The sequence below is a fragment of the Andrena cerasifolii genome, chromosome 2 (assembly GCF_050908995.1).
Source record: "Andrena cerasifolii isolate SP2316 chromosome 2, iyAndCera1_principal, whole genome shotgun sequence".
In the NCBI taxonomy this organism is placed as follows: Eukaryota; Metazoa; Arthropoda; class Insecta; order Hymenoptera; family Andrenidae; genus Andrena; species Andrena cerasifolii.
This window is the reverse complement of record NC_135119.1, coordinates 3031761-3058477: the sequence shown is the minus strand read 5'-3', so window position 1 is coordinate 3058477 and position 26717 is coordinate 3031761. Positions and strand designations below refer to the sequence as shown.

General features: G+C 34.4%; 2 protein-coding genes and 2 long non-coding RNA genes across 13 annotated transcripts in view; 2 read left to right on the top strand and 2 right to left on the bottom strand.

Moving 5' to 3' along the window:
• Positions 1 to 26717, bottom strand: part of LOC143378562 (uncharacterized) — a 397603-nt gene that overhangs the window by 328890 nt on the left and 41996 nt on the right. The window lies entirely within an intron of this gene.
• On the top strand, positions 573 to 2180 carry LOC143378572 (uncharacterized). Its single transcript, XR_013088302.1, has 2 exons — positions 573 to 703; positions 1656 to 2180. It is a non-coding gene; the product is annotated as an uncharacterized LOC143378572 (long non-coding RNA).
• Rplp1 (ribosomal protein LP1) lies at positions 1889 to 5176 on the bottom strand. 2 transcript variants are annotated; one of them, XM_076830365.1, is made up of 4 exons: positions 4958 to 5176; positions 4656 to 4803; positions 2172 to 2273; positions 1889 to 1982 (listed from the first exon to the last, which is right to left on the bottom strand). In XM_076830365.1, the coding sequence occupies exons 1-4, from the start codon at positions 5027 to 5029 to the stop codon at positions 1969 to 1971; spliced, it is 336 nt and encodes a 111-aa protein (XP_076686480.1). In that variant the 5' UTR covers positions 5030 to 5176; the 3' UTR covers positions 1889 to 1968. The 2 variants fall into 2 exon arrangements, with proteins under 2 accessions (XP_076686480.1, XP_076686479.1); XM_076830364.1 differs by having other exon boundaries at positions 4653 to 4803; positions 4958 to 5173.
• On the top strand, positions 7164 to 26645 carry Mbd-r2 (PHD finger protein MBD-R2). 9 transcript variants are annotated; one of them, XR_013088270.1, is made up of 16 exons: positions 7164 to 7778; positions 8502 to 9018; positions 10387 to 10521; positions 10710 to 10736; positions 13896 to 13996; positions 14142 to 14227; positions 14725 to 15127; positions 21374 to 21772; positions 22032 to 22760; positions 22831 to 22962; positions 23115 to 23198; positions 23439 to 23862; positions 23937 to 24337; positions 24413 to 24652; positions 25076 to 25346; positions 26541 to 26645. XR_013088270.1 is itself a non-coding variant. In XM_076830237.1 (15 exons), exons 1-15 carry the CDS (start codon positions 7442 to 7444, stop codon positions 25195 to 25197), a joined length of 4116 nt encoding a protein of 1371 aa, XP_076686352.1. In that variant the 5' UTR covers positions 7164 to 7441; the 3' UTR covers positions 25198 to 26645. The 9 variants fall into 9 exon arrangements, 8 of the variants coding, with proteins under 8 accessions (XP_076686352.1, XP_076686350.1, XP_076686351.1 ...); XM_076830237.1 differs by having other exon boundaries at positions 22032 to 22739; positions 25076 to 26645; XM_076830235.1 differs by having other exon boundaries at positions 22032 to 22745; positions 25076 to 26645.

Sequence of the window (26717 nt, the reverse complement as noted above, 5' to 3'; positions counted from 1 at the left end):
GTAGTATCAGCGAAAGCTAAATCCATACAAACACTATATAATAATATAATATATTACTGTCCACCCCCCGATTGCTCTCTTGTTACAACACCAGCACATGTCTCCTCACGTCTGTAATATTTCGCAACAATCCAAAACCTCGTACAGTAGATACAATAACGTTTCAACGCCTTGTACAGCAAATATAATCACATAAAGCAACCCAGTGCCTAACTGAAGACTCCCGCCTATCCTGTGGTTCTATAGTCCCTTTTAGATAGTGTATGTAATGTAAAATATGTTTATACGCAAAATACTAATAGATAATCGTACATGCAGAGTATATGTATTTAATGTGTTAAAATAATATAAATGTTTACACAAAGCGTGGAAAATACATTACAAATGAACTAAATTTCATTCTCACAATTTTTTCGTTATTTTATTCTACAGAAATTACCTTTGCATACGTCCGCTATTGAACATGTATAAGTAAATGATATTCTGCGAAATTATGACTGTAACAATTTGATATTTAGAAAAACTATTTGTATTATTGCGATAAAGAAACGAATGCTTGCTGGAAATGCCATTTTTGCATTAGCATTATTATCAGTGTAAACGTCAAAGAAATTTTGTTACCACAGAAGTGAAAAATCGAAGCGAGTCGATTACTATGTAACAGAACGGCCAGAATCTCGTGTCATGAATGAGAATGAATGCCGTTTTCCGTAGCATGTCTCGGGAGGCAGGTGTGGGGTCGTCACCTATTTTGTTCGGCAGTGTACATAAGTATACATTTTCCAGTAAATATAGAGATAAGAAAGTCTTCTTAGAAATTGTATTCACACTTACCTATTAAGGGGGGAGCTTGGTGTAGCGGGGCGAAGAAACCTATTTTTTTGTTGCATAAATCAATAGTTGAACATCTCGATAATATGTTACCAAAACCGCAAAACGAAATTTGAAAAATTAAAGCGGATATAACCGGTTTTGCTACGAAGCACCAGGTTACCAGAAAATTTTAAATGCGTTTTTCTCGAAACAACAGTTTTACAATTGGCGGACAATGTAACTCCAAAAATATTCAACCGATCGACTTGGCCATGTGCACGGATATTTGTGACCATGTTCTTCACAGAACTTAGCAGCTATTGGTATAATGATATTGTTTAAATAAAAACTTTTTTTACACATTTAAGGCAAAATTTCGTTGGAAAGAGTAAACTTTTTTTCAAGAGGTCGCCATTTGTCCAATTTTGCATCTTTTAAGTTATGAATTTATACGATTTGTGCGTACACTCATAAACTAAACAAAAATTGTTCGATTTTTGGTTTCAGATGAATACAGTAGACGCTACGTTGCCCGCAGTGGAACAATTGCGTCGCCAACGGATTGGGCATAAGCCCGTATAACTCTGTTATTTGCCGTTGTTTTTTAATACAATTTTTTATCTACCTTAATCTGATAGATAATACAATATCCTGAAAGTTTCAGAAAGATCGATTAAATACTTTCTTTAAAAAAAATTCCCGAAAAATGCCTCAATTTTCAGCTAGTTACACAAGGCTCCCCCCCTTAAACTGGTAAATGTGAACATCTACCGATTTTGTACTTTTACCGTAACATATATATTCGCTGAAATAACGCTTTGACTGTAACAAATCCATGTTAGTTTGAATTTCCAAGATTTTCATTTACATGGTAGTTTTGTAGAATCAAAGTACTGCGTTCATTGAGGATTACGCGCATTCGTTTTCTTAGCATATTATAAAAGTACTACGAATTTTAAATTCTTAAATAAACACTTTATGAAAATATAAAAATATATGCAATTGCAATCCTCTATTCATATATTGTTATTTTATTTTCAGTCAGAAATGTTAAAAAAAATATATATCCAAGAGGTCAGTTAAAAAATATTTTATTCATTGTACAATATAACTGTACAAAAAGAATGTTGATCAACAAGGTTGCAATCCTCGAGTTTAATCGAACAAACCTGTAGAAAAAAATGTAATTAAAATGAAATCCCCTTTTTTTACAATACAATGTAATTACAATATTAGTCTCATTTTTGAATATCATCTTGTATGTTTTCAGTAGCTAATACATCTAATAATCATTGACTGTGAGATATTTCTCTTTAGTACAATCTGCATTATGTTGATGAAGTCACAAATATATTTACCGAAGCCCATGTCGTCATCCGATTCTTCCTCGGATTCTTCCTTTTTCTTTTCTTCTTTAGCTGGTGCAGCTTCTGCACTAGCAGGTGCGGCAGCGGTTGGTGCTTTAAAATAAAGAACAATAATGAATACAAGAATATACACATGTATACATATATTCCATATATGCTTATGATAGAATATATTTAATTATATGTATTCCATTGTTGTCTAAAAGAATTTTGGTCATATATACAAATACAACCAATAAAACTTTCTACACTTTTTTCTTTTTCCTCTTTCACTGACCGATCTAGCAATTAATATTACTTAGCCGGTGGATGTAGAGGACTGTTCATCTTTTTTCTATGGCAGCATTCAACTCAAAAGCATTTCTGCTACAAAGAGGTAGTGACTTGAGTAGTTATTTAAATAACTGTACTGTCCACGATGAAAAGAAGTCGGCGAGAAACTTAGAGATCCGAATGGCCCATCCCTATTGGGAAATACTGTGAGAGCGCCATCTACTAAAGTAAGCTCTGTAATCGGGTCAATCGCGTTACAGAACTGGTGTCACACAAGTCTTGAAACAGTGCAATAATGTTTTTGTCATTAAACAGTCTGTTAAATTTTACAAAATCGATCATCAAACAGTCGAAATTCCCAATACTGCCAATTACATGTGACAGCTAACCCGATTAGACTGCTTTAATTTACGCCACCAGATTGCGTAGCGGAAATAAGAAAATGCCAATAGGCCCGCGTAGGGTACACGTATTGTCGTTATTGGCCAGCGCGCAACATCGACGAATACAAAGTAAGCAAACGGAACACGGGCGGAGGGAGCCAATGCGAGCGAAGAACCCCTCTTGCCCCTGTGATATTTCAACCGACTTCTTTTCATCGGGGTACAGTACTATTGGACTTCTGTGTATCAATAAGAAAGTTTTCTTAGATTACTTATTGCACAATTTCTGATATGAACACTTAACAGGAAGTGTTATTTTTCTAACAGTTACAAAAGAAATGGAATAAAATTATAAAAAATGATTCTGAATTTATTAAACGAATATAATCATTCGAAAATGTTTGTTAATATGTTCATCTTTATGTGGATCAAGGGTCGCCATTACCACTAATCAAATAAAATATTTAAAATATATTTCCACTTATATACGGACTGCAAGCAATTTTCAAACTTCACTTTGGTTGACTCTTTCACTGTACGAGTGCGACTGGAGTCCAAGAGTTGCTTGCACTCCGTGTGCCACTACAACTAAGAAAATGTAGTTACAATTTAATTGTATCTTAAGTTATACAATTCCATGAGAAAAAGAATCATCTTGTTAAATAGTGAAACTAGAAATTGAATTTCAATAAATATTTGCCAAATGGTTATTTTAACACATTGATTGTCGCATCAGGTTATAACTGACAAGGGACACCAGACATGGCTCGCACCGATTTCAACGAAACTTGGTGGGGTGATACGCCTATATCTACAACACAGCGTGATTGTAATTTCAGCCACAGGGATCCAGCCAATTATGAGAAAATTAGATGTAATGTTTGTAAGAATCGCATAATCCGGTATATTTGAGTAGCAGAGTGGTTCATTCAAGAGCAGCTTTGGCATAGCGGAATGCATTTAAAATTTAAACTCTCCGACGCTTTCCTGTAGATATAGACTATCACCCTATCAAGTTTCGTTGAAATCGGTGCGAGCCGTGTCTGGTGCTTCCCTTGTTAGCATAATCTTTGCACTTTGCCAGCAATAACTTATGGCACCAAGGGATAGTCTATAAAGAATGACCCAAGAAATAGCCTCTTTTTGGTCCCACGATTTTGGAACTGAATTTTATGCAAAACGATACCTTATGATGAGACATCACTCGAAATTTTCAAGTTGAGGTCACAATTAGTTTCTGAGATATGGGAGGTCAAAGAAGTGAAAATTCGTTAACACGTCAGCCCATACACTTCGATGTACGAACTTTTATGTCAGTCGCTTGGGGGAGAAGCGCACCATACTGCTTCGGGAAATTAAAGTCCGAGTGAAGACCTTCACGTACACTAAGTATAAACAATTTCTGAGTTTGCAAGTCTTAAGGTCCCCTTGTAAGCTAAGCTATGCGATGTTATGTTTTAACGTAGTTTTTGGTGGAAACGGTTCCATAAGAATGCATTGAAACTAATTTTTTTAAAACGTAGCATATCATAGCATCACATAGCTTAGCTTAGCTTCCCGGTGGATTCCCGGCTTTAACCACACAAATTATCCAGTTCCTTGACCACATGTTTTCACCACAGTCTCGTAACTATAACTAACGTAACTTAAGCAATTTCTTTATGTTTTGTCCAAGGGAAATGAATCATTATAGAATTGGAAATATTGAATTGTATAATCTTACTTCTAAGCATGTTGAATATTTTGATGTTCTATATCATTCTGGGGTCTGAAATATAACACGTGTATATGAAATATAATGTAAATGGACATTTACCACCTGCTGCTGGTGCAGCTCCAACACCTGAGCCAATGTTTGTTATAAGTTCTTTCACGTTGACGCCTTCAAGCGCTTTAGCAAAAAGTCCAGGCCAGTAAGATTCCACATCGACATTAGCCGCTTTCAAAATTGTTTGAATTTTTTCGCCCTAAACAGATAAATGTAGAAAACATTAACTGCGTTATATTCCAACGTTAACTTCTACATATTTGGCTTTGATATATTAACAATAACAAGAGATATTGATAAATTTCTTTTACGAGCAACAACCACGCCAGATCTTACGCGCTCAAAACACTTACAGTTACAGCAACGTCGTCGTCGACCAGGATCAATGCGGAATAAACGCAAGCGAGTTCAGCCTTGTTAGTCATATTTCTTATTTGTATACTTCCTACTAAACCTGGATGAATATAAATAACGGCGCAAGTCGCTGATACAGCCTTAGCTCCACAAGAGAGAACAAGCACCCAACTTTACTGAACCGAACGAGAAGCAGAAAAGAGCGAGCTTAACGGAAATCACGTGATATAACCTAAGGGAGCATTTGTAGTATGCCGAAGAAACATGCGTAGTAGATATAACGTATCCCATTGGTCAGTCAATAACAGTCGTATGAAAATATTTTTTTCAATATAAGTTTATTAAATTGTTGCACAACATATCACACTTCTTTCATATATTTATCTTTAAAATATCGCGTACTTTATACAATAATACAGAATAATGTGTAATCTTTAAAATATATGTAGTATGTACACTAGGCGCCAAAATCGGCTTCCGTTCGGAAATTTGGCAACGTTGCATGTCACTAGAACCGCTGAGTTATGCCCAGTGATAGGTAAAGACACGAATTTTTTATTTTATACACGACACGTGTCTTAAATGTCGTAAATGTGTCATAAATGTCGTAGGTATATCTGGAATGAAAATAACTAGAAAGATTAGACCTCTGGTGGCACTGGCGGACACTATGTCGCGATCCCGTGGTGGGGCTGGGACGTCACAAACCTATAAAACATTTTTCATATAGGTTATGAAGAATTAAAATTCTAATTAATAATATTAAATTAAATTAAGTTACACTGACGAAAAATGGATATTGAAAGGTTAGTAAAATAAATGCATATAGAATAATAAATATAATTTGGTTAAATTATATTTATTGGATGCCAATATGTATTGGGATTGGCTAGCTGCGATACGCTACTTGGTGGCGAAAATCAGAACCTGAAGGAGTAGGTTGCCGCCAGGTAGTGTTTCGCAGCTTTGCCAATCCCAATAGTTTTCGACGTAATCGCCGCATTTTACAGTACTCTACAGTATTCGCATGCAACCAACAAGCGAGTCAGAAAGAACTATATTTTTTCAACGCTTTAATTGTTGAAGCCTTGAAATAATGAATATTTCTACTTACTACATTTGCGACAAATGACACGTATGAATGGGCTTAAAAACGACATATTATATGTACATTTGCGACATGTCGTAAATGCATTTGCGACGCGGTGTAAAATACCGACCCACTATTGATGCCTAGTAACATGCAACGTTGCCAAATTTCCAGGAATCCGTTATGACGCCTACTCGATACTTTTGTTTCGATATCGAGTAATTTTAGTATCGATATCTACGGTTGCGATATGTACTTGATATCGAAAAAAGGTACTCGTATCAAAAGATTGTTTTTTTGATGGATTTATATGTCAAATAAATGTTTGTTAATAAAATACTATTTTTCCTCTCTCTTTTCTGCATTCTTTTAGCATGTTAAACTTAACACATCTGTATATATCATTTTATCATTTATGTATTTATCGTATTATATGTTATACGTCTCTTGTTTCCACGTCACGAAATGACTGTATATTTTTTTGCCTTTTCCGTTATATAGATTAATTATTATAGACTGGTTCGTACTTATATACTTCGTTGTAACTAAAGGCTACCCCCTTTAAATAATAGTTAAATAAAATACGTCTTCGTTAATAAAATATATTAATAAAAAAATCTGTATTAATTTTCGTTCGATACTGAGTTTGATACTTTGTTCCGATATAAGTTATGAGTAAAAGTATCGATACCTTGACAGTATCGGTTCATCACTGCTGACTCTGCACTGGTACCAAAAAAAGACTTGGATTGGTTGATTCTTATAGAGCTGTCTTCCTTTCTATCAGAAACAACCAATCCAAGTCATTTTCTGGCATCAGTGCAGAGTCAGCGCGAGGTACCGAATTCGCTATAAGAAATACTTTTTCTAAACAACTTTTATAATTGACGTTGAATGGTCGTATATTTTTATAAATAATAAGGTAATGGTGTATAAAAAGTATCACATTTTAAGGAATATTACCTTGCACGTAAGTGTATATGTTTGTAGTTTTGTACGATGTTGCAAGCAAGAAAAATATCGTTTCCCATTGAAAATGGTATGTCCGTTTTCATGAAAATCCGAAGAGGGCGCTACGTGCGAGAAATTTAATGAATAACTTATACGCATATACTCGATTTCTCGCAGTGACATCGAAGTAGGTAGGAGTCGACGTTACTCGAGAACTGTGAATTGATTAGTGCAGTGTATGTAATTGTGCCAGTGATTCTGGTGGTTTGTGGACGTTATAGATCGACAAAGTATTCGAGTTTCTTCCAAGTGAGACGGTTGCGTGTCAAGACGATCAAGTGCACAATTACTCGTGTTATGGCCACATCTTATTCTTACGACGGATAGCTCGACAAATATTATCTTGCGATACGTTGCTATGTACTATGTAGTACCGGTGTAAATGAAGCGGCGGCGTACAGCGCGGTCGCGTGGTAAAGGAATACCGCCTGTGGGGGCGATGGGAATGGCGCGCAAATGTTGCGTGCGTAGCTGCGAGGTTGATGTGCAAGAAGCTCGTGCTAAAGGGTTACCGCTTCATAAGTTTCCGAAGGACATTGGCCTAAGAAACAAGTGGTTAACCAGCGGTGGATTTGAAGCGAACTTTAAGCCTTCACCGGGTCAGGTTGTCTGCCACAGACATTTTAAACGAGCAGATTACGAAGCCGCCAAGGGGCACAAGTTACTTCTACGTAAAGGCAGTGTTCCGTCGGTCTTTGCAGACTATGATACTCATCCAGGTATGTACAGTACGATACAAATTACAGGTTTAAGCTTCTTTATTTCTCGGGAACAGGTGTTAATATTGTCAACTCCAAAACCACTGTTTAAATACCCGTATACGTTGCCTACGGACCAGTTTTTACGTATTTTCCGTCCGTCCTTCCTTTCTTATTGACTCTTTTTATTTCGATCCATACATCGTGTCTCATGCGTTCGCGGTATCTTCGAAATTACCAACGAACAAATACACAATTATGGCAGAAAACATCTTCACCCTTCAATTCGTAGAATTTACACATTGTTAAAATTAGAACTTAAAAATTCTCTTATTTCCCCGATCTTTTTAATCGAAACTCTTTTTATTCGTATAACAGAGCTTGCAACTATACACCTAAATTTTATAGATTGTGTTAATGTAATAACTGCCTCTGATTTTACATGATTCTAACATATTATTCCTTTCTCTTAAACATACAACAAAGTGTGTTACTTACCATCAATAATGTTATTTTTTTATTTTTAGTATAAAAATGATTTTATTATTACTTATATGTTATTTAATGATACTGTAGGTGTTTTTGAAAAAATTTTGCGAAAATTAGTAATTTTAATATGTATTTTGTTTATAGAAGGTATTTGTTTAAATAATGAAAAGTATTATACAAATACGTTTTTCATGTATTCATTTCATATCCTAATGTTTAAAATCAGATTTACATATACACTTTTCTCTTTTATAGATCCTGTGATTATGTCAGTGAAATCATCTACTTCTTACGCACAAGAGGATTTGGATCTCATTAATTCCGAGATTTTAAACCTGGAGCAGTCTATTTCGCCATTAATGTCCGAAGCAAGAATGCCGAGATCTGATAGTTGTGGGGAAACGTGTTCCTTTCGACCAGGATCAGCTGACCCTGTTCAGCCCCCAGACTCCTCAGAATTAGTCAACAACAGTCACAAAGCTGTGACTCTAAAAGTAGAAGCTGCAACTCCTCTAACGAAACAAGAGATAACTGAAAATTCAGAGATCGAAGTAAATACAATGGCGGTGCAATTAGGAATCGTAGAGTCAGATGTGGCAATGAAAAATATACAAAAAGAGTTAGTCATCAAAGAAGAGCTGAAAAATATTAAACTGGAAGATGAGAAAGCGTTTGATAAGCCAGACGATTTAAAGACAAGAATCTTAAGTCGAGACGGATTAAAATTCTTTCCTGGAGCAAAATTAGAAGCGAAAGATTTCAATGAAAAATGGTAAATCACTGTAGAGTAATTGGCACAGATTTTTTTCATTACAAGTATTAAGGGGACATTCTACTCTCTCGGTCGAAAAATCCGCCACTTTTCGGTATTGGTTTTTATAATGAAATACACACTTAACTTTCTCGAATTTCGGGGGGTATATTGTACCACTCTTGAAATACAAGAAACAATCTTTGTTGTTTCTTTATTTTACTTGTTTACTTAAATATTTCGCAGTGAAGTTGGCGTTTTCAGAATTGCTGGCGGTTGACATTTCGGACGACTAGATCACAAATATCTTAAGATTTTTTAATATTTTCCCACATTTTATACCTGTTAAACAAAAAAGAAATGCCCTTTTCGGTACTTTCAACTTTGATCGACTCCCATTTTAATAATTTCGGTCCGAAATGGTTCTTTCGTGAAAAGCGAGATAACGATACTCCTGCGAATTAGAAATATGTTTGGTTTTTTTATTTACGATGATCCAGTCGTCCGAAATTTCAACCACCAGCAATTCTGAAGCCGCCAACTTCACTGCGAAATATTTACGTAAACAAATGAAATAAACAATCAACAAAGATTTTTTCTTGTATTTCAAGAGTGGTACAATATACCCCCCGAAATTCGAAAACGCTAAGTGTTTATTTCATTATAAAAACCATCACCGAAAAGTGGCCGATTTGTCGGCCGAGAGAGTAGAATGTCCCCTTAAAAGAGGCTATACTTTCGAATGGCCCCAGTGACCGATCGACATAAGGTTTGAGGAGAAGGGTGGGAAGGGTGTGTGGACCCTAAATCTAAAATTGTTGCTTCGGGAATTTATTAGTTTCCGAGATATTAATAAAAAACATTTAGTATGTTTGTTAACTTATTCCAACATAACGCATTCCACTTTTCAACTTGTTCCGGGTATTAGTATTGGTTGGGGCTAGATTCGGTGAAGCATGTTACCGAATCGATGTGAGTTTGGAAATTTGAACCAGAAACTTGCGGATGCGATCCATCCTATTATACAGGGTGGATACCTATTACTCTGTTGATAGCCAATACTCTACGGGGGTGATTCTATGGGCCAAAATAAGACGAAAATATACAATACAATTTTTTAATATCGCGCTTCGTTTTCGAGAAAATTGGCTTTGAATTTCAGCTGAATACGCGATCCTTTTAGGCGCCGTTAAAAAAAATAGTTTGTAATAAAAATTAATAACTTTTTATTAATATTTCGGAATCTAATAAATACCCGAATTTACAATTTTAGATTTAGGGTCCACAACCCCTCTTCTCGAACCTCGTGTCGATCGGCCACTGGGGCCATTCGGAAGTATATCTTTAAAAGAAGTATATAACTAAATATTTGTTATTATTACGTTGTAGGTATTCCGCTAAGGTGGTTGAAACTGATTGGGAGGAAAGAGAAGTCTTGATACATTTTGACAAGTGGAGCTCAAGATTCGACGAATGGATACCCATGGATAGCTCTAGATTACGTGTATTACAAACACAGTCAACGTGAGTAAAGTATTCAGGATTTGTCAATCATTCAATTTGTGAAAATCCGTATGAAATTTGGATCTAAATTAATGCAGAAAAAGAAATTAATAAAAAATTCCAATACTAATGATTCGTAGCTTCATTTACATTCTAAGCAGATATATATATATTTTTTGTGTAACGTAATTCTCTGTTTTCCTTTAAAGCGAACAAACTTGGGACCTACCATCTCCGTAAGTGGATATTGCATAATTACCAGATAGGTGAAAAATTTGTCGCCTGTAATATTGATTAATGGTTAGGGCAAAGGTACCAGTAGTTGACCATGTATCAGTAGCTGACAACTTTTCAGAAAAACGTGAGAAATAAGGTTTTTAGAAGTGGCGAACTGTAGGTATTAGGAGCCGCGGCGCGCTGTTGAAAAGAGATAGTTGCGCTTTTAAAAACCTTATTTTTCACGTTTTTCGGAAAAGTCGTCGACTACTGATACATGGTCAACTACTGGTACCTTTACTATTACTAAATTATTTTGTTCCTTGAAACTGCAGTAAAAACCGTTCTGTTTCTTACATCTGTACGATGAATCGTGTCTTCTATGCATTCAATCGTGTAGGATACATTGTTTATAGCTTTAAAGACCGTGTAAATACAAGTAGCAGGTGGAAGAGTAACTTTCTCCTTAACTCTGACAAGGAACACTATTCAATTAATGATGGAATCACGCAGATTTCTTTATATAGATCGAAAGTATATATCACAAAGGTCACGAAAATGTAAATTAAAGATGCTCCCAACAGCTGGTCTGACCTTGAAAAATCGACAAAGATGGAACCGGGGAAAAAAGAAAAATGAGGGAAAGAAAATGACAAATCTGTTTGTTCAAATTTAAATATCTGTATTATATGAAAACTAGCTTTAATACTCGGCTTCGTCCGAAATTTAGATTCTGATTTTAGTTTTCTTTTTAAGTAATCACATTCATCTGGATTAGTCAAGCATAATGAGCTGAGGCACATTTTGTGATCCCAGAGTTTATCGGTCGAAAGTTTTTAGGCAACAGACAAACACACAAACATATTAGAAACTTTCTGCTTTATATATTAAGATACATTATAGTAAATGAATGATAATTCATTAATGATAGATAATAATTCGAAAAAATTAATGATAATAAATGATAATACTAATGATGTCAGTGATATGTTTAGACTGTCTCGTTGATCAAGGTATGAAAGAAACAGTGTTCGCTCGTTGCAGTCATTGTGAAATTTATTATTGCTTCAGTCACTTTTTTAAACCTTTTTGTCGACAAGATTATCATAAATGTAATGGTTAATATTACCCACTGTTGTGATTTACATTGTGATTTAGTATTATCATTAATTTTTTCTAATTACTATCTATCAATCTATTATCAGTCATTTACTATAATGTATTTTCATATAATAGAGATAATTAAATTTGAACACACGGATTTGTCGTTCTCTTTCCCTCATTTTTTTTCTTTCCCCGGTTCCACCTTCGCCGATTTTTCAAGGTCAGACTAGCTTTTGGGAGTATCTTTAGTTTACAGTTTTATGACAATTGTGACATATACTTTCGATCTATATAAAAATATCTGCGCCATTCTATCATCAATTGAATAGTGTTCCTTGTGAGGGCTATATAATAGCGTTTACTTATTAACTCTAATTAGAAGAGATGATTTCGGCGCACTGGGTCAGTCTATTAACCGTTAGTGTCATAGCGTAACACCGGTGTTACACGAATTGAAAGAATTGTGCGCGCCATTTGAGAGCTTTTTCATGAACTTGAAAGCGTTACTTTACTATTACCATATGTAACAAGTGTCCTTAGATCAGAAATACATTCGTAGAAATTCTACTGTGATACACTGGCTCGTATTGTTGATTACGATTCAGTGGCCAGGGCCACTGAAAGTACCAGGTAAATGCTAATTCTTTCTCTCAATTATTTCGGTTTTCCTTTTTGAATAAATTTGATGTTGAGCGTAACAATGTACATAACACTAGTTTAACACTTGTTACATATGATAATAGTAAAGTAACGCTTTAAATTTCGTGAAAAAGCTCCCAAATGGCGCACACAATTCTTTCAATTCGTGTAACACGGGTGTTGCGCTATGATACTAATAGCGAATTCGGACGGTGCGCACTGAGCGTGAATTTTACTTTGTGAATATGTAGAGAATTTCCTCCTGATTACAACGCAATTTTTGTTTGCTGCCCAAATTCACTCTAAGGGGGTGTAATTGACCGCTGAAAATCCGGTTATTTACCGATTTTGTGTTATACCTCGTGAACTGTAAAATATTTTTTTCACCTAATGGTAGATCTAATTAAAAGAAGTAACTTTTGTCTTGAAACTTTTTTTCTATCTCTTACAGTTCGCGAGTTATAACACAAAATCGGAAAATAGCCGAATTTTCAAGGGTTAATTTCACCCCCTTTGAGTGAATTTAGGCAGCAAACAAAAATTGCGTTGTAATCAGGAGGAAATCCCCTACATATTCACAAAGTTTCAGAATTTTTTTTGAATTTTCGGGTTCGAAATCTTCCCTTGTCAGTGCGCACTAGTGCAGGTTGCCGAATGTGCTATGAGGGTTAAATAATTAAATAAAAGCTATTTGGAGAATTTTTTATCAAATTCCAACGTTTCGGTCAGTGATTATTACCATTCTCTAGGAAAGATAAAAGTCGCACGTTCCAGCAATGAACGTGATAATTGTTTAAAAGAAAAATTTTAATAAAAATACGCGGTATTTTTTCCATTTATCTAACTTTCCTTGAGAATCATCATAATCACTGACCGAAACGTTGGAATTCGATAAAAATTCTCAAAATTGCAAAATAGCTTTTATTTAATTATTTAATAAACCGAACCAGTGCGTCGAAATCATCTTCTAATTAGAACAATTTTTACGGTCGAAATTCAAATTATATTATTTATTAACTCTAATGTTACGCGGAAATTATATGTACCTACAGTAGTGTAGTCAAAATCTTTAAACCACAATTTCCTTGCGCGAATTATTGCATTGTTTCGTTACATTTAAAGGAAATTTTCTAGAAAACAAATTTATTATACATTATATTTTACATTATAATTACTATAAAACGAAGAGTTAGTATATGTAATATATACAGTTAATACAAACATTGTAATTTCCACAAAATCGTAAACGTATAAAGTAAAAAAAGGTCGCTATAAATTTGCATAGGTACAAGATTTCTAGGAAATAATTTAATTTCACGAAACAAGATTATTGCTTACAGAGTAGAATTGTTTCTTTAATGCTTTCATTTGATATTTATCATAATGGCCGACAATCTTTTTCCATGTATGGTAATGAACGAATTTAATACCTTCAGGGAAACGAAAATGAAAGACTTTTCAGTAGGGGAGAGGATACTCGCCACGTGGGCCGACGGGAGAAAATATCCAGCCAAAGTAAAGGCGGTGTTAGGAAATGGTAAGTGACCTAACCTGAACTACGCGCGTATGAGAGAAATAGGCTTGTTCTCCATATTATCAGTTTGACGTTTCTTACTTGTGGCAGGATACCTTTCAGTCCAAACGCTAGTGCCTTTTTAATATAAGATTAATTATTTTTACAGATAGATATGACGTACTCTTTGACGATGGATACGCAAAGACTGTTAAATCGTCGAAGATGACAAAAATCGCTACAACGTCCGCGAAGGTATAAGTTTTGTTTGTGAGGTTATGTTGCAGAATCATTTATGAGGTTCAACACATTACGTTTAGTTATTTCCCATTATTTATAGCATTAATAATGTCCGAAGGAAGCGAATTACATTCCTTTTTTATTTATTTTATTAGTTTCAATACTGAACAAAATATCGATTCGAAATAATATTTTTTTTTAATTTTTACAGAAATCCCATAAAATTAATTAAAAAAATATATATTCGAAAATTTTAATATTTATTAATTACGAGTCCTACGAGGTCGTTGTAAAGAGTCGCAATTTTCGTATTCGTATTTTTTTAGAATTTCCGTTTTTCGTATTTTTTTAATTCTTTTATTATTAAAAGAAAGTTGAGCCCATTGGGAATAATGATAAAATTGGACACTTTTATAATTTCAACATCCAAACATTGAATTGTAAAAGTGATGTGAAAATATACAAATGTTGTTAGGGACGATGAACTGAATGTTGTGTATTTATTTTAACAGCAATCTACCCCAACTGAAGAGTACATAGGAAGCAAACAAGAAAGAAGGGATAAGAAACGGAAGCATACAGTAATGGAGTTGTTTCACACGCACTCTAGAAAACGGTCGAAAAATGAAGCTGATAAACTGACAAAGAAGGAAGGGCCTGTAGTTAATGAGAATGGGGAATGCTTTTCAGAAAATAAAATCGATTTAGATGGTACTTTATTTGGACCGTGCTACGATCCAGGCACAGATTTGTTACGGGGGTTTGATACTAACGTATCGAAAATGAAATTTTGTACCAAGAAAACTAAGAAAGAAATATCAAAAAATGATATGGATCAGGAAGAAGATGTAGGCCCTGAGTGGGTAGATGGAGAACCTCAAGGAACTGAATCATATATAGTGGATGGAAACGATGGTATGTTAAAGGAAATTTGTTTGGTAATTATTCAGAAGTTTTCCATCCTCACCGATTTCAATGGTTTTTGGATACGTTGTCGGGGACACGATTCTGAAGAACTTTTTCCTGTACATGTTACCGCCGCTCGACCTTCGTTTCCGAGATATTCGCGGAAAACTGCTGCTACTACACAATGTATTCTGCCGTATATTTACCTACAGTAAGGGAGACCGGGGCTAGTTGATACGTTTCAGTTTTCAATTTTTTTCATTTTTGTTTGAATTAATTACTTGATAACAAATATGCCAAAATATACTTTGCTCCTTCCTCTTTAATATATAGTAAGCGAAAACTTGAGAAAATACATACAAAATGAATGAAAAAATGTTATTTGTACGATCAATTTGGATGTATTACAACTATTTATTTTTTCTCTATATAAACGAAAACAGTTACAAAACGATTGTTAACGCCAATGTACACACACGTACGCTGGATCGTAGGGCAGAATTGAACAACAATCTTCACATATCTCGCTCAAATGGAGCTACACATTTACGGTGTCGAGATAATTCGTCTCTATCAACTAACCCCGGTCGCCCCTACGCGTCCGTGGCAGCGTAGGCGCCAGCATGGGGCTAAACAAATGACGAAGCTGACATTTGTTTCCGAGATATTTGTAAAAAACTTCTTTTGACTTATTCCGACGCAACGCATTCCACTTTCTAACTTGTCCCGGGTATTAGTATTGGTTGCAGCTAGATCAGTGCGGGGGACGCGCGCCCGCGAGCGGGCGCATATAGCATGATAGCCAACCGATATGAGTCGGCGTGTTGACGGGCATCCGCAAGTTTCTGGTTGAAATCTCTAAACTCACATCAGTTCGCTATCATGCTTTACGCGCCCCCCTCACTAATCTAGCCCCAACCAATACTAATACCCGGGACAAGTTGGAAAGTGGAATGCGTTGCGTCGGAATAAATCAACAGAAGTTTTTCGCAAATATCTCGAAAGCGAAGGTTGTGCGGCGGTAAACATGTATAGGAAAAAATTGTTCGGAATCTTGATCTTGATAACATATCCAAAAATCATTGAAATCGGTGAGGATGGAAAACTTCTAAATAATTACCATTTGTTTATTTTGTATAAATTTTAAATTTATATTACACATGTACAGTGAGCCGCATTAATATTCGGATACAGTGGTACTGGGAAATATATTGCTGTGTATCTGTAGTAATTCTGGAAATAAGAGATTCGTTGTCACAAGTTGGTCACACGGGGTTCACTGTACCCCAGCGTCATTTTTTGAGTTACCATTCTTGTATTTTTGAATCTTAAATCGTAAACTTTTCAGTGATAATTGTACGTTCGTAATACTTATACAATCATGGTCTAATAGTCTTTTTCTAGAAATGTAAATTATGATATAAAATTTGTAGTTGAAAACAGGGGTTGAAACTGTTCCGAGAATAACTGTTTCAAACTGTTATATATCGGTTCTGACTGAAACAGTTATGAAGAACCGATATTCTGAATAACTGTTATAAGGAACCGAAATTTCTGGCTATATCCATTTCGGTTACGGTTCTGCAGAACCAATATTATATCGGTTCCGTAACGGTTATATATCGGTTTTATAACAGTAATCTATCCTATCTGTTACGCATCGGGTATGCGTAGCACGTTCCAAAATATTTGCGATCAATGTCACATTTTTTTTAATGGAAATTCGATTTGTTTATAAGTCTTTTTATCGCTGGGCCTCTCTATCTGGTGTCTCTGTTTTCAAAACTCCATCAATGCAGGAAAAGCCGAAATGAAAGACAGCATCTGTAAATTACGTATTTAAAAGAGAGATTCTAGATAGAGAGGCTCAGCGATGAAGGATCTTATAAACAAACGTGAAGAGCGATTCTCTCGGTCGGAGGGTTTAAGACCAATTGGCCAGAGTTCACTTGTATTCCTGAGCTAGTGGCGAGCACGTTGAATTTAATACAAAAAGTATTATATTTCGCATCAAGACACGTTTTCGTCCTCGAGACACTGTCTTTATTTAAAAAAGGTTAATAATCTACATAATTAATATAACATTAGTAGTAAGTTTGTACATATTAGGAAAATTATTGCTGTTAGTGTTAGCAATACTTTTAATTAAGTGTCAAATTAATATTAGTCGTAGGGTATAATAGTTATTAGTGATATTTAAAAACATATCGACATAATAGGCTGAAAGAAAAGCGACATTGTTCGTAAGTATTTTGAAACGTGCGACGACAGAATGAAAATGCGATGTATAGTTGGAAGTTGCTCTGCAACAATTTCGGTGTGTATATACAATTTACTTTGTTTAAATTTTTAGACACTTAAGGGGCGCGCCGCATTAATAAGGGTTTAACTTAAACGTAACTTAAAAAAAAATTATTTCAAACTACTTTTGAGAATCAATTTATTCTTCACAGATTTATTATTTAATCATAATTTAAAAGGCGCTTACGCATGGTTGAGGCGAGCCCAGTCCATAGCGAGAGTTTATTGTATAACCGATATATAACCGTTACGGAACCGATATAATATCGGTTCTGTAGAACCGAAACCGATATAGGCCAGAGACGTTTTCACTCGTAACTGTTTCAAGATTATTTCGGTTCTCATAACTGTTTCCAGAACCGAAACCGATATCATAACTGTTTTCAACCCCTTGTTGAAAATGAGCGTTTTTCCACGGTTGTGTGAAAAAAGCGATTTTTAAATTTTTTTATATTTTTTTTCTCGCGATAAATCCCCTTTGGAAGTCGCAAAGACACGACATTTTCACTCGAAAATTATTCTTGAGGTACAATACACCCCGTGTGACCATGAAAGGATATGTATACGTATTTCATTTATACACATAGCATACATGCATACATATCGATGGTTTAGTGCATACATATTGTATGTCCACTTTTAGCGTTTTTGAAAAAAAATCAGGTTCGAACATTCAATGGTACTTTATAATTAAATAAATACTTTCTGCATTATTGTATTATCATATATATGTGATATAGGTATCACTGAAAATATGTAATTAGTAGTATAAATTAGAATCTGGAAAATTATAATAATAATTCGATAATAATACTTCGAAGATGGACATGCTATATATAACCAAGTACAAAGGAGGACATACTGTACTGAATGATATTGTATAAAAATTAATGAAAAGAATAATAACTGGAAATAATCTCACTTAAACCAATATTAGGGTAAAGGTACCAGTAGTTGACCATATATCAGTAGTTGACAACTTTTCAGAAAAACGCGAAAAATAAGGTTTTTAGAAGTGGCGAACTGTGGGTATTAGGAGCCGCGACGCGCTGTTGAAAGGAAATAGTTGCACATCTAAAAACCTTTTTTTCACGTTTTTCTGAAAAGTTGTCAACTACTGATACATGGTCAACTACTGGTACCTTTACCCTATATTTATTTTGAAAGTAATAGGAATAAAAAAGTAATTATTCGTTTTAATTTTCGCAGTTGTCATTTTCGTAGTTTTCATTTTTGTCAATGTCCATGGGGATTGGAATTACATCACGTTGTGATTTTGCTGATGGTATGCTATTGATAAATACCTTGTAGTATTCAGGAAGAATTCCCTTGTTTAAAATATACGGAATATATTTTTTCTTCGTGATAGATATAGGAAGTCTTTTTTGAAATTTTTTATTTATTGTCACATTTTTCCAAGAATATTTTCGTCCAGGTTTTGAAGATTTTGCAGTATTAAATTGCTGGAAATCTTCATCCGAAATGTTGTATTTATAGTGGACAATTAATGGTTTACATTTTGCAAACCACATCCACTTGACTTTTTCTTTATTTTGATTTATTGTAGTATTCAGCATAATACGTTGTGCCATATCATGGAAATCAAGAAAGTCACTATGCACAAGTATTGTTTATCCTCTGGCATGGACATATAACATTTGTGCACCCAGCATAATAGATTCAGGGACATACAATAAACAAAAATATTATTTTTGACACATTTATAAAAAAAGATAAAAATGTGAATTTTATACAGCATAAAGAAACAGTCAAGAACTATTTGTTGCATGTAAGAACTCAAATTTCATAAAAAGTGGACATACAATATGTGTGCACTAAGAGCCATCAATATATGCATTTATGCACGTACAAGGTAAGAGAAGTTCCTCGGTTCCTTTAAGGGGGAACAACACCTTGAAGCCCGGAAAAAGTGCAATTTTCTTGAATTTTTTGTTAGATATCCATACTTCGTAGGAAAGTCATTGATATGGGGTTTAAATGTGCATGTAGTGCAGAGTATTTTAGAATTTTTGTGTGACAAAATATACAGTTTTAATCAAGTTATAGAGGTCGCCATAGAGTGCGAAGCGTCGATCACGATCTGATGGTTTCTCACGTTATTCACGTCGCGTTCATCTAAAAAAAAGGAGAGTATTTTTTTAATCTATATTAATATAGTTACAATAATTTTTTAAGAAATGGCGGAGCGTAAAGAGGAAAGTTCTAAAATCTCAAGTGAGATTAAGGAAAAAATCAGTATATTTTGTGGGTGGAAAGATAGTAAAAATAATTTATTTTTAATTTCCGAAAAAAAATTGTAAAAATTGCACTTTTTCCGGGCTTCAAGGTGTTGTTTCCCCTTAAGTAAAGCGAGTCAACTGAATAACGCCTTTATTTTTATAAATAAAAGAGTGTTTAAAACAGATGTTGTTTGTATTCGAGAAAGGCATAATGTGCTGTTATCTTTTAATTTGAAGTGGGAACTTTAAGGACACTTCGAGATCATCAACTTTATTTTAATGGAATGACATTTTTCCATTTACCTTCTGATAGAAGCTTTTAAGGCGAATAGCATGACACAGTTCGTGGTCAGTTACGAAGGGAAAAATATCTTTGTTCAATGAAGATATGGAATACTTCAATAATTTGCTAATGTAAATTTTGAAGATAGTAAATCTATGTAGCACAAGCTTTTTCATGCACCCCTTTTTATCGTTGGTGTCTGGCTGTACGTGCATTATTTTATTTAATTTTTCTTCGCAAATAAAAATCTAAAAGTGTCAAATCTGGCGAATGTTAGGGTTACTTGTTTTTAAACGTTTCAATAATTTTTAAACTTTTTGGTCAAAGTGGCTGAAATCATATTTGCCAAATATCTGCAGCATCTTCTACCAATTGTGGTGAAATTTTTGTTAAAATTATTAATGCTACAGCCTGGTTATATATCATTTCATTCATAATATGGAAAATGATTTTTTTCTTAAGGGGGGAGGTTACCCTCAACAGCCCAAAATCAGACCCTTCTTCAAACGCACATTCTGAAGTAATAAATGAATATAGAGATAATTTTTGTTTTACTTTTTAAGCGTCATTTCGTTGACTTTAATGCGCAAAAAGAAAAGAAAATTTTAAATATATTTATAGGGAAAAAAGGTATAAATATAAATGTGAGAGCGTGTACGCGATGCACCGTTTGATGGTGAACACGATTCCGGACAGGTGAATTACCTAAAACACAAAGTAAAGGCATTTTTATAATCTGCAAGACAGTATCCAACTTGTGCAGGAAGCAAAATTTTGTTAAACAAATTAATACAATTTTTATGTTGATGTTTCTGATTTTTTCCTTTTTTGTAGGAAAAATATTTTTTATCTTTTTTTTAAAGAATTTATATTGAAAATGTGCTCCCAATGCATAGAGGGGAATAGCTTCCTGCAACTCCCTGTAAATTTTCATTCAAATCGTTGGAGCGGTTTTCGAGATTTTATGTTCACCGTTTTGGAAAACGTAGTTTCTAGAAAATCGCATTTAAAGTTGGACATCGTTATCCGATCTCATGTGCAGGCTCGTACATTTTTTACTGTAATTCCTTCATTTTCTAGAATTTCGGGGCCCGGTTGTGCTTAAAATACGTAGAAAAGATGTAGCTAGCGGAATTCTAAAAACCAATTTTCGAAAATTTTGAGGGTAACCTACCCCCTTAAGTAATCGTGGATGATCTAGCACTATGTGCTATTATACTCGTCTCAAAAGTTTTTATTAGAGGATAAATATAAAATATATCATTCCATTGAAAGAAAGTCAACCACAAAATGTCTCCGAAGCTTCCATTTAAAATTAAGGCAGTGGTACCGTAATATGTCCACCTTGTACATTTTTATTTGATCTCCAAACGCAAAGTAGCGTTGAACCTCAAAGACCTTACTCTTCATATACAATATACAATATTATAGGACCACGTCGATCCATAATAGTGGCAGATAAAAGATTACCACCAGGGTGGCAGAAACATTTTACTCAAAGAAAAGCTGGCACATCTGCTGGCAAATGGGATGTTTTGTTTCTTCATAAATCAAGCGGCAAGAAGTTCAGATCAAGGAATGATATTAGATCGTTTATGGAAACTCAAGGACAGTTTGATTTTGATCCTGAGAAATTTGATTTTTGTATTCATCGAAAGAAGAAAAGTCACGGGCAAAAAGTAAAGCAAGATGTTGTGGATACGCCAAAAAAAATTAAGACTTTATTGCCTAAAACGAAGACAACATCCGTGGCAGATAATTTATTACTTACACCAACTAGTGCACCAGTTACAACTGTGGTGTCTACGCCAACGTCTGTTGCAGATGGTGGTAAGATTTTCATTCTTATTCTTTTTCTCCTCCTTTTTTTAAATCATTTACAATGTTAACGTTACTTCACTAGGTTTATTACTTTTTCATGCTCACCTACCTACATTAGAAATGATTTATTGTAAGTGTTAAGAAACAATTTTGGAAATATCCTAATTCAAATTAATCATACTTCTTAAAACAATGACAAACATTTCATTGCATAGATCCTTAGTGGCTGTTACTAATAAACCGGTTCTGTTTTCTTATTTGTGAACAGCTGTTTTCATTGGCGGACTCCGCGTAGAAATGGAGGACAGTGCTTATAAGTGTCCGAAACAAGGATGTAATAAAACATTTAGGAAAGAAAATCTTTTACAAATGCACATAAAACATTATCACCCAGAATATTCCAAGTTCTTGGGATCTACGCCAAATGTTGCAGACTTAGCTTATGCACGAACGATTGGTGAATCTGTTGAAGACATTATTCCTAGAAAGTCGAATAATTTGTTAGAAAAATATAGCAAATTTGGCAAGAAGAAGTCTGTTCAAGATAAACCATTATATGCCGCATCACCAGTAGCAACAAGTTCTACTCAACCTACATCACCGACAATAATATTGCCAACGGTCTCAGAAGTGGAAGATGAAATGGATCAAATGGAGAAGTGCAATGACATGCAAGCAGAGGATATTAAAATAGAAAGAATGTCCCCAATTTCTAGTCATAGTATAGATATGGACGAAAATGAAACTGAGAAAAAACGGGAAGAGGCATGTGCAATGTCACCTGGAACATTGTTTGATATAAAAATTAGGGAAGAAAAAACACAAAGTGGTATTAAAACCCTTCTTCCAGTAAGACCAACTTCATCGGAAGTACAAAGGATCGACAGATCAAAATCGTTGGATGAAGGCATTCATATTGACAAAATGAAAGGTCAACGGAAGCGGCAATTATCAGAATACAGCTCTGATGTACCAAGTAGGGGTAAACGGCGACACGGTAATAATATATTCCCATATTCGCGATTTATTTTAGTAAATTAAAAGTACAAAATGTCCGTTTGTAATAGGTACGCAAGAACTTGCTGATGAATATGGCGATATAGATGACAGCGCTGTGGATGCTGAAGGGCCTATTGCTCTGATGTATAGATATAGCCGTAGGAAATCGGATTCAAGAAGCGATGAGAATAGTCAAAGTAGTAAGTCTTTCTTACATGAAGTTTATAAATTCGAAAGCGCGATTTTACTATGTATTTGTTAACTTTTAATTTCGCGCGATCATAAACCATTCATTTCCCTTCAGTATAAAATAAATGATATGCTGCTGCTTTATTATTTGATTATTCTTTAGGTCAACTAAACGATTCTCGCCTTGAAAAAGGTGATTTCTTGAAAGGGGATATTACTAAAAGAGGTACTAATAATGACGGGGAAGGTACATGCTATATTTTTTTCCTCCTTTTATTTTGCCTTTTTAAAATGTTAATTTATATTGAGTTTTGATAAAATGTTTTTTCTTTGTATTCCGAACTTACTTTCTCAATTATTCTGTTTTTAGTATTTCAATAATATTCGACTTAAAATATTTTTAATTGAAAGAATATTTATGTCCATACGTAAATAAGTGAAATAAAAATTAATTATGTCCTTTGATGGTTAATAATTTTATTGATAGAAAATGAAGGAGTTATGATGATGATTAATGGTGAAATGATAAAGGTGGAACAACTACGCAGGGAAGAAATAATAAATTGTACTTGTGGATTCATGGAAGAAGATGGCTTAATGATACAGTGTGACCTTTGCTTGTGTTGGCAACATGGTCACTGTAATGCAATCGAAAGAGAGAAAGATGTACCCGAGAAATATGTTTGCTTCATTTGTCAAAATCCATATCGACAGCGGCAATCTAAAAAATATTATAATGATCAAGATTGGATCAAAGAAGGCAAATTACCGACGTTGCCCAATCGACTAAAGAATCAGTATATAGTTAATCGAAGAACAGCTATGCTGAAGCGTTCTTATGATTTAGTGGCTGCCCTGTTACAGATACAACATGTCCTGCACAGCTTAAGAGTAAAGATTAACGTAGCTCAGTAAGTTTAAAAATAATTTAATAAAGAACTTGTCGAACGTAACTGCATTGTTGAACATAAACATTACATTACAGAAGAAAAGATCATCCAAAGTTATATCTTTGGGCGAAAAATTGGGAAAAGATAGAAATACAAAAGCCAGACATAACGCCAGTACCAGTTGTAGAAATTACAAATACAGTGAAAGATACTGCAAACACTGTAGGTGATACATCTCGCCGGCTTGAATTAAAGATGGAAACGAAATTCACTTTGAGAGATGATCATGACGAAAAATCAATAGCTTCCGATTCAGAGTTAATGAAAATTTTGGAAGAAGACAACACAACTGCGGAGGATACAAAAATCATTTGTAAGAAAGAAGATGTAATAAATCAAAATAAAAGTCATATTCTTCTCGATGCTCTTACAAAAAGTAGTGCTACGGAAGAAAAATATAAGAATTTGATAACATCGAGCGTGAAAACGGACACAGGTAAAGAAAAAAAATAGATTTTGTTTTTGTTATGAGTATAAGAAATATAGTTTTTTTTATCTCCTTTCTGTATAGATACATTGTCGAATGAAACGACGGTGCTTGAAAATGATATATCCGCCACAACCGTATCAGCAAATCCAATGCATGACGAATTAAATGAGCATGGAATATCAACACCGGTACAGCCTTTTATACCACAACCAGAAGCACCAATTGATCCAGGAGAATGTCGAATGCGATTATTAGAACACATCGAACATTTTCAAAACCATATAGATGCAAGATTAACATCTATCGAGGCACAAGTTTGCGGTGCGTATTAATATTTCGAATATGTAGAGTAATGCGTAATATGTACAATAGGGAGGATCTTATTTTCGACTTTTTTTATGTTGTAGAAAAAGTAATACAACATAAAAGATGCTCCTTGTCCGGATCTACAAATTTTGTTTGACATATTTTTTTATTTAATCAATAACTCGGAGGATATTAGATAAAATCGACTTCGCGAGCTGTTAAATAATCATTTAAATGTTTAAGGGCCCAGGGGCACCCTTTCCCGTTATCCGATCGAGCTCAAACTTTACACGGATTTTTTTTTTAATTATTTGGAACTATTCTGGAGGGTGCCCCGAAGAAAATCTTGAAAAAATTTTTTACCAAGAGTAAATAAGAGCCACCCTAATGTACAATTGTATCATAATGCAATACCTTATGTTTAACATATGTTTTCAGCTTTAGAAGCGATGGATCCTGAAGATGTACCTAGTCCAGACGTCCAACCTCGAACTAAACAAACGGTTCAAATGCTTCTTCGGGATTTAAACACAGTACGAAAATTAGCTGCTTTGTGTTAAATAGTTATGTACAGGAAAATTGTAACATCAGCTAACAGCACAGTCCCTATTTTTTATAGCAGTAATCGTTAATACTGCAATATGAAAAGATTGTCTCGAATTTCCCTTAACACTCCCATTGGGAATATTACGTAGCTGTATTCTATAGTGTAAGTATAGTAAATACTAACAAGAAGTGGCCCCCAAATGTAACTCTGACTAAAAAGTTAAAAAAAATGAGGCTTTACACAGTAATAGGGCTTGCCACGTGGATGTTTCTGGTACATGGTTTGGGGGACAGGCAGTTAATTCTTTACCGTTCATTACTTGCACAAGTGTAACCAATAAGATGAATTGAAAGTGTAGTGTGGCTGGTGAGATGATTGAATAACAGTAGAAGCCCCTTCCGATAAATTTTTCTTCGACATATAAATACCCTATTAGTTGCACTGACACTTTAGGCTTAATTTTCTTCGTATAAATATTCTGTTATAAACTACGAAAATATATATTATATATATAATTACGAACACTACAAAATATGTATATGCCGAAGAAAAGGGCCACAACGAAACTTGAACCTGCGCCAAAAAAGAAATTCTTCTATATAGAAGTCAATTATCTCATCAAGTATACAGTGGCGGACGAATGAAAGTTTACAACTTTTAAAATCGCATAACTTTTTTAGAATTGGTCCAAACGACATGATTTTTTTTCGAGAAGCTAGAAGGATTAGTTTTCTAAGCGACGTGTATCGTCGTTTTGAAAAAAAATGCAACTGATCGGAATAGCAACGAAAATAGTAAAGGTTGTTTTTTAAACTTTTTTTTAGCTTGTAATGAAAATTCAAAAAAACAGTTTGTAGATTGAAGTAAGTTGTATAGATGCCTAAAATTTCATTAAAATCGGTTAACGTTGCTCTGATCTACAAACCTTTAAAGATTGCAGAATCGCGGAAATTCCCGAAATCGGGGGTTTTCGATCTTATTCTGCGTTTTCAAAATGACGATACACGTCGCTTAGAAAACTAATCCTTGTAGTTTCTCAAAAAAACTCATGTCGTTTGGACCAATTCTAAAAAAGTTATGCGATTTTAAATGTCGTAAACTTTCTTTCGTCCGCCACTGTATCACGCTATCAGTTGATAGTTGTGGTTGCTCTTTTGAAGACAGTGCACAGTGTCGCATAAACTGTTAATTCTATAAACTATTCACCACTAAAACCGTGTATCAATAGCATAAATATCCTAAGCCTCAATATCACTGTGCAAAGCCTCATTAAATAGTCCGAGTTAAATCTGGATATCTCTCCTTATGAGTTGAATAATAAGTTGTACCATAAAACAAACATTTATTTGTATTTAGGTGTAATTGCGACTGAACTGGTTATAATATTCTTTACGATTATTTGATTGTTATTGCCTACAACGGAATTGTATATTTTTTCAAATAAATATACAACATATAGCACCTTTTATACATATACATATTAAATGCATGTAACCAATGGGAAACTGAAAGTATGTAAAAAGTGTTACATAA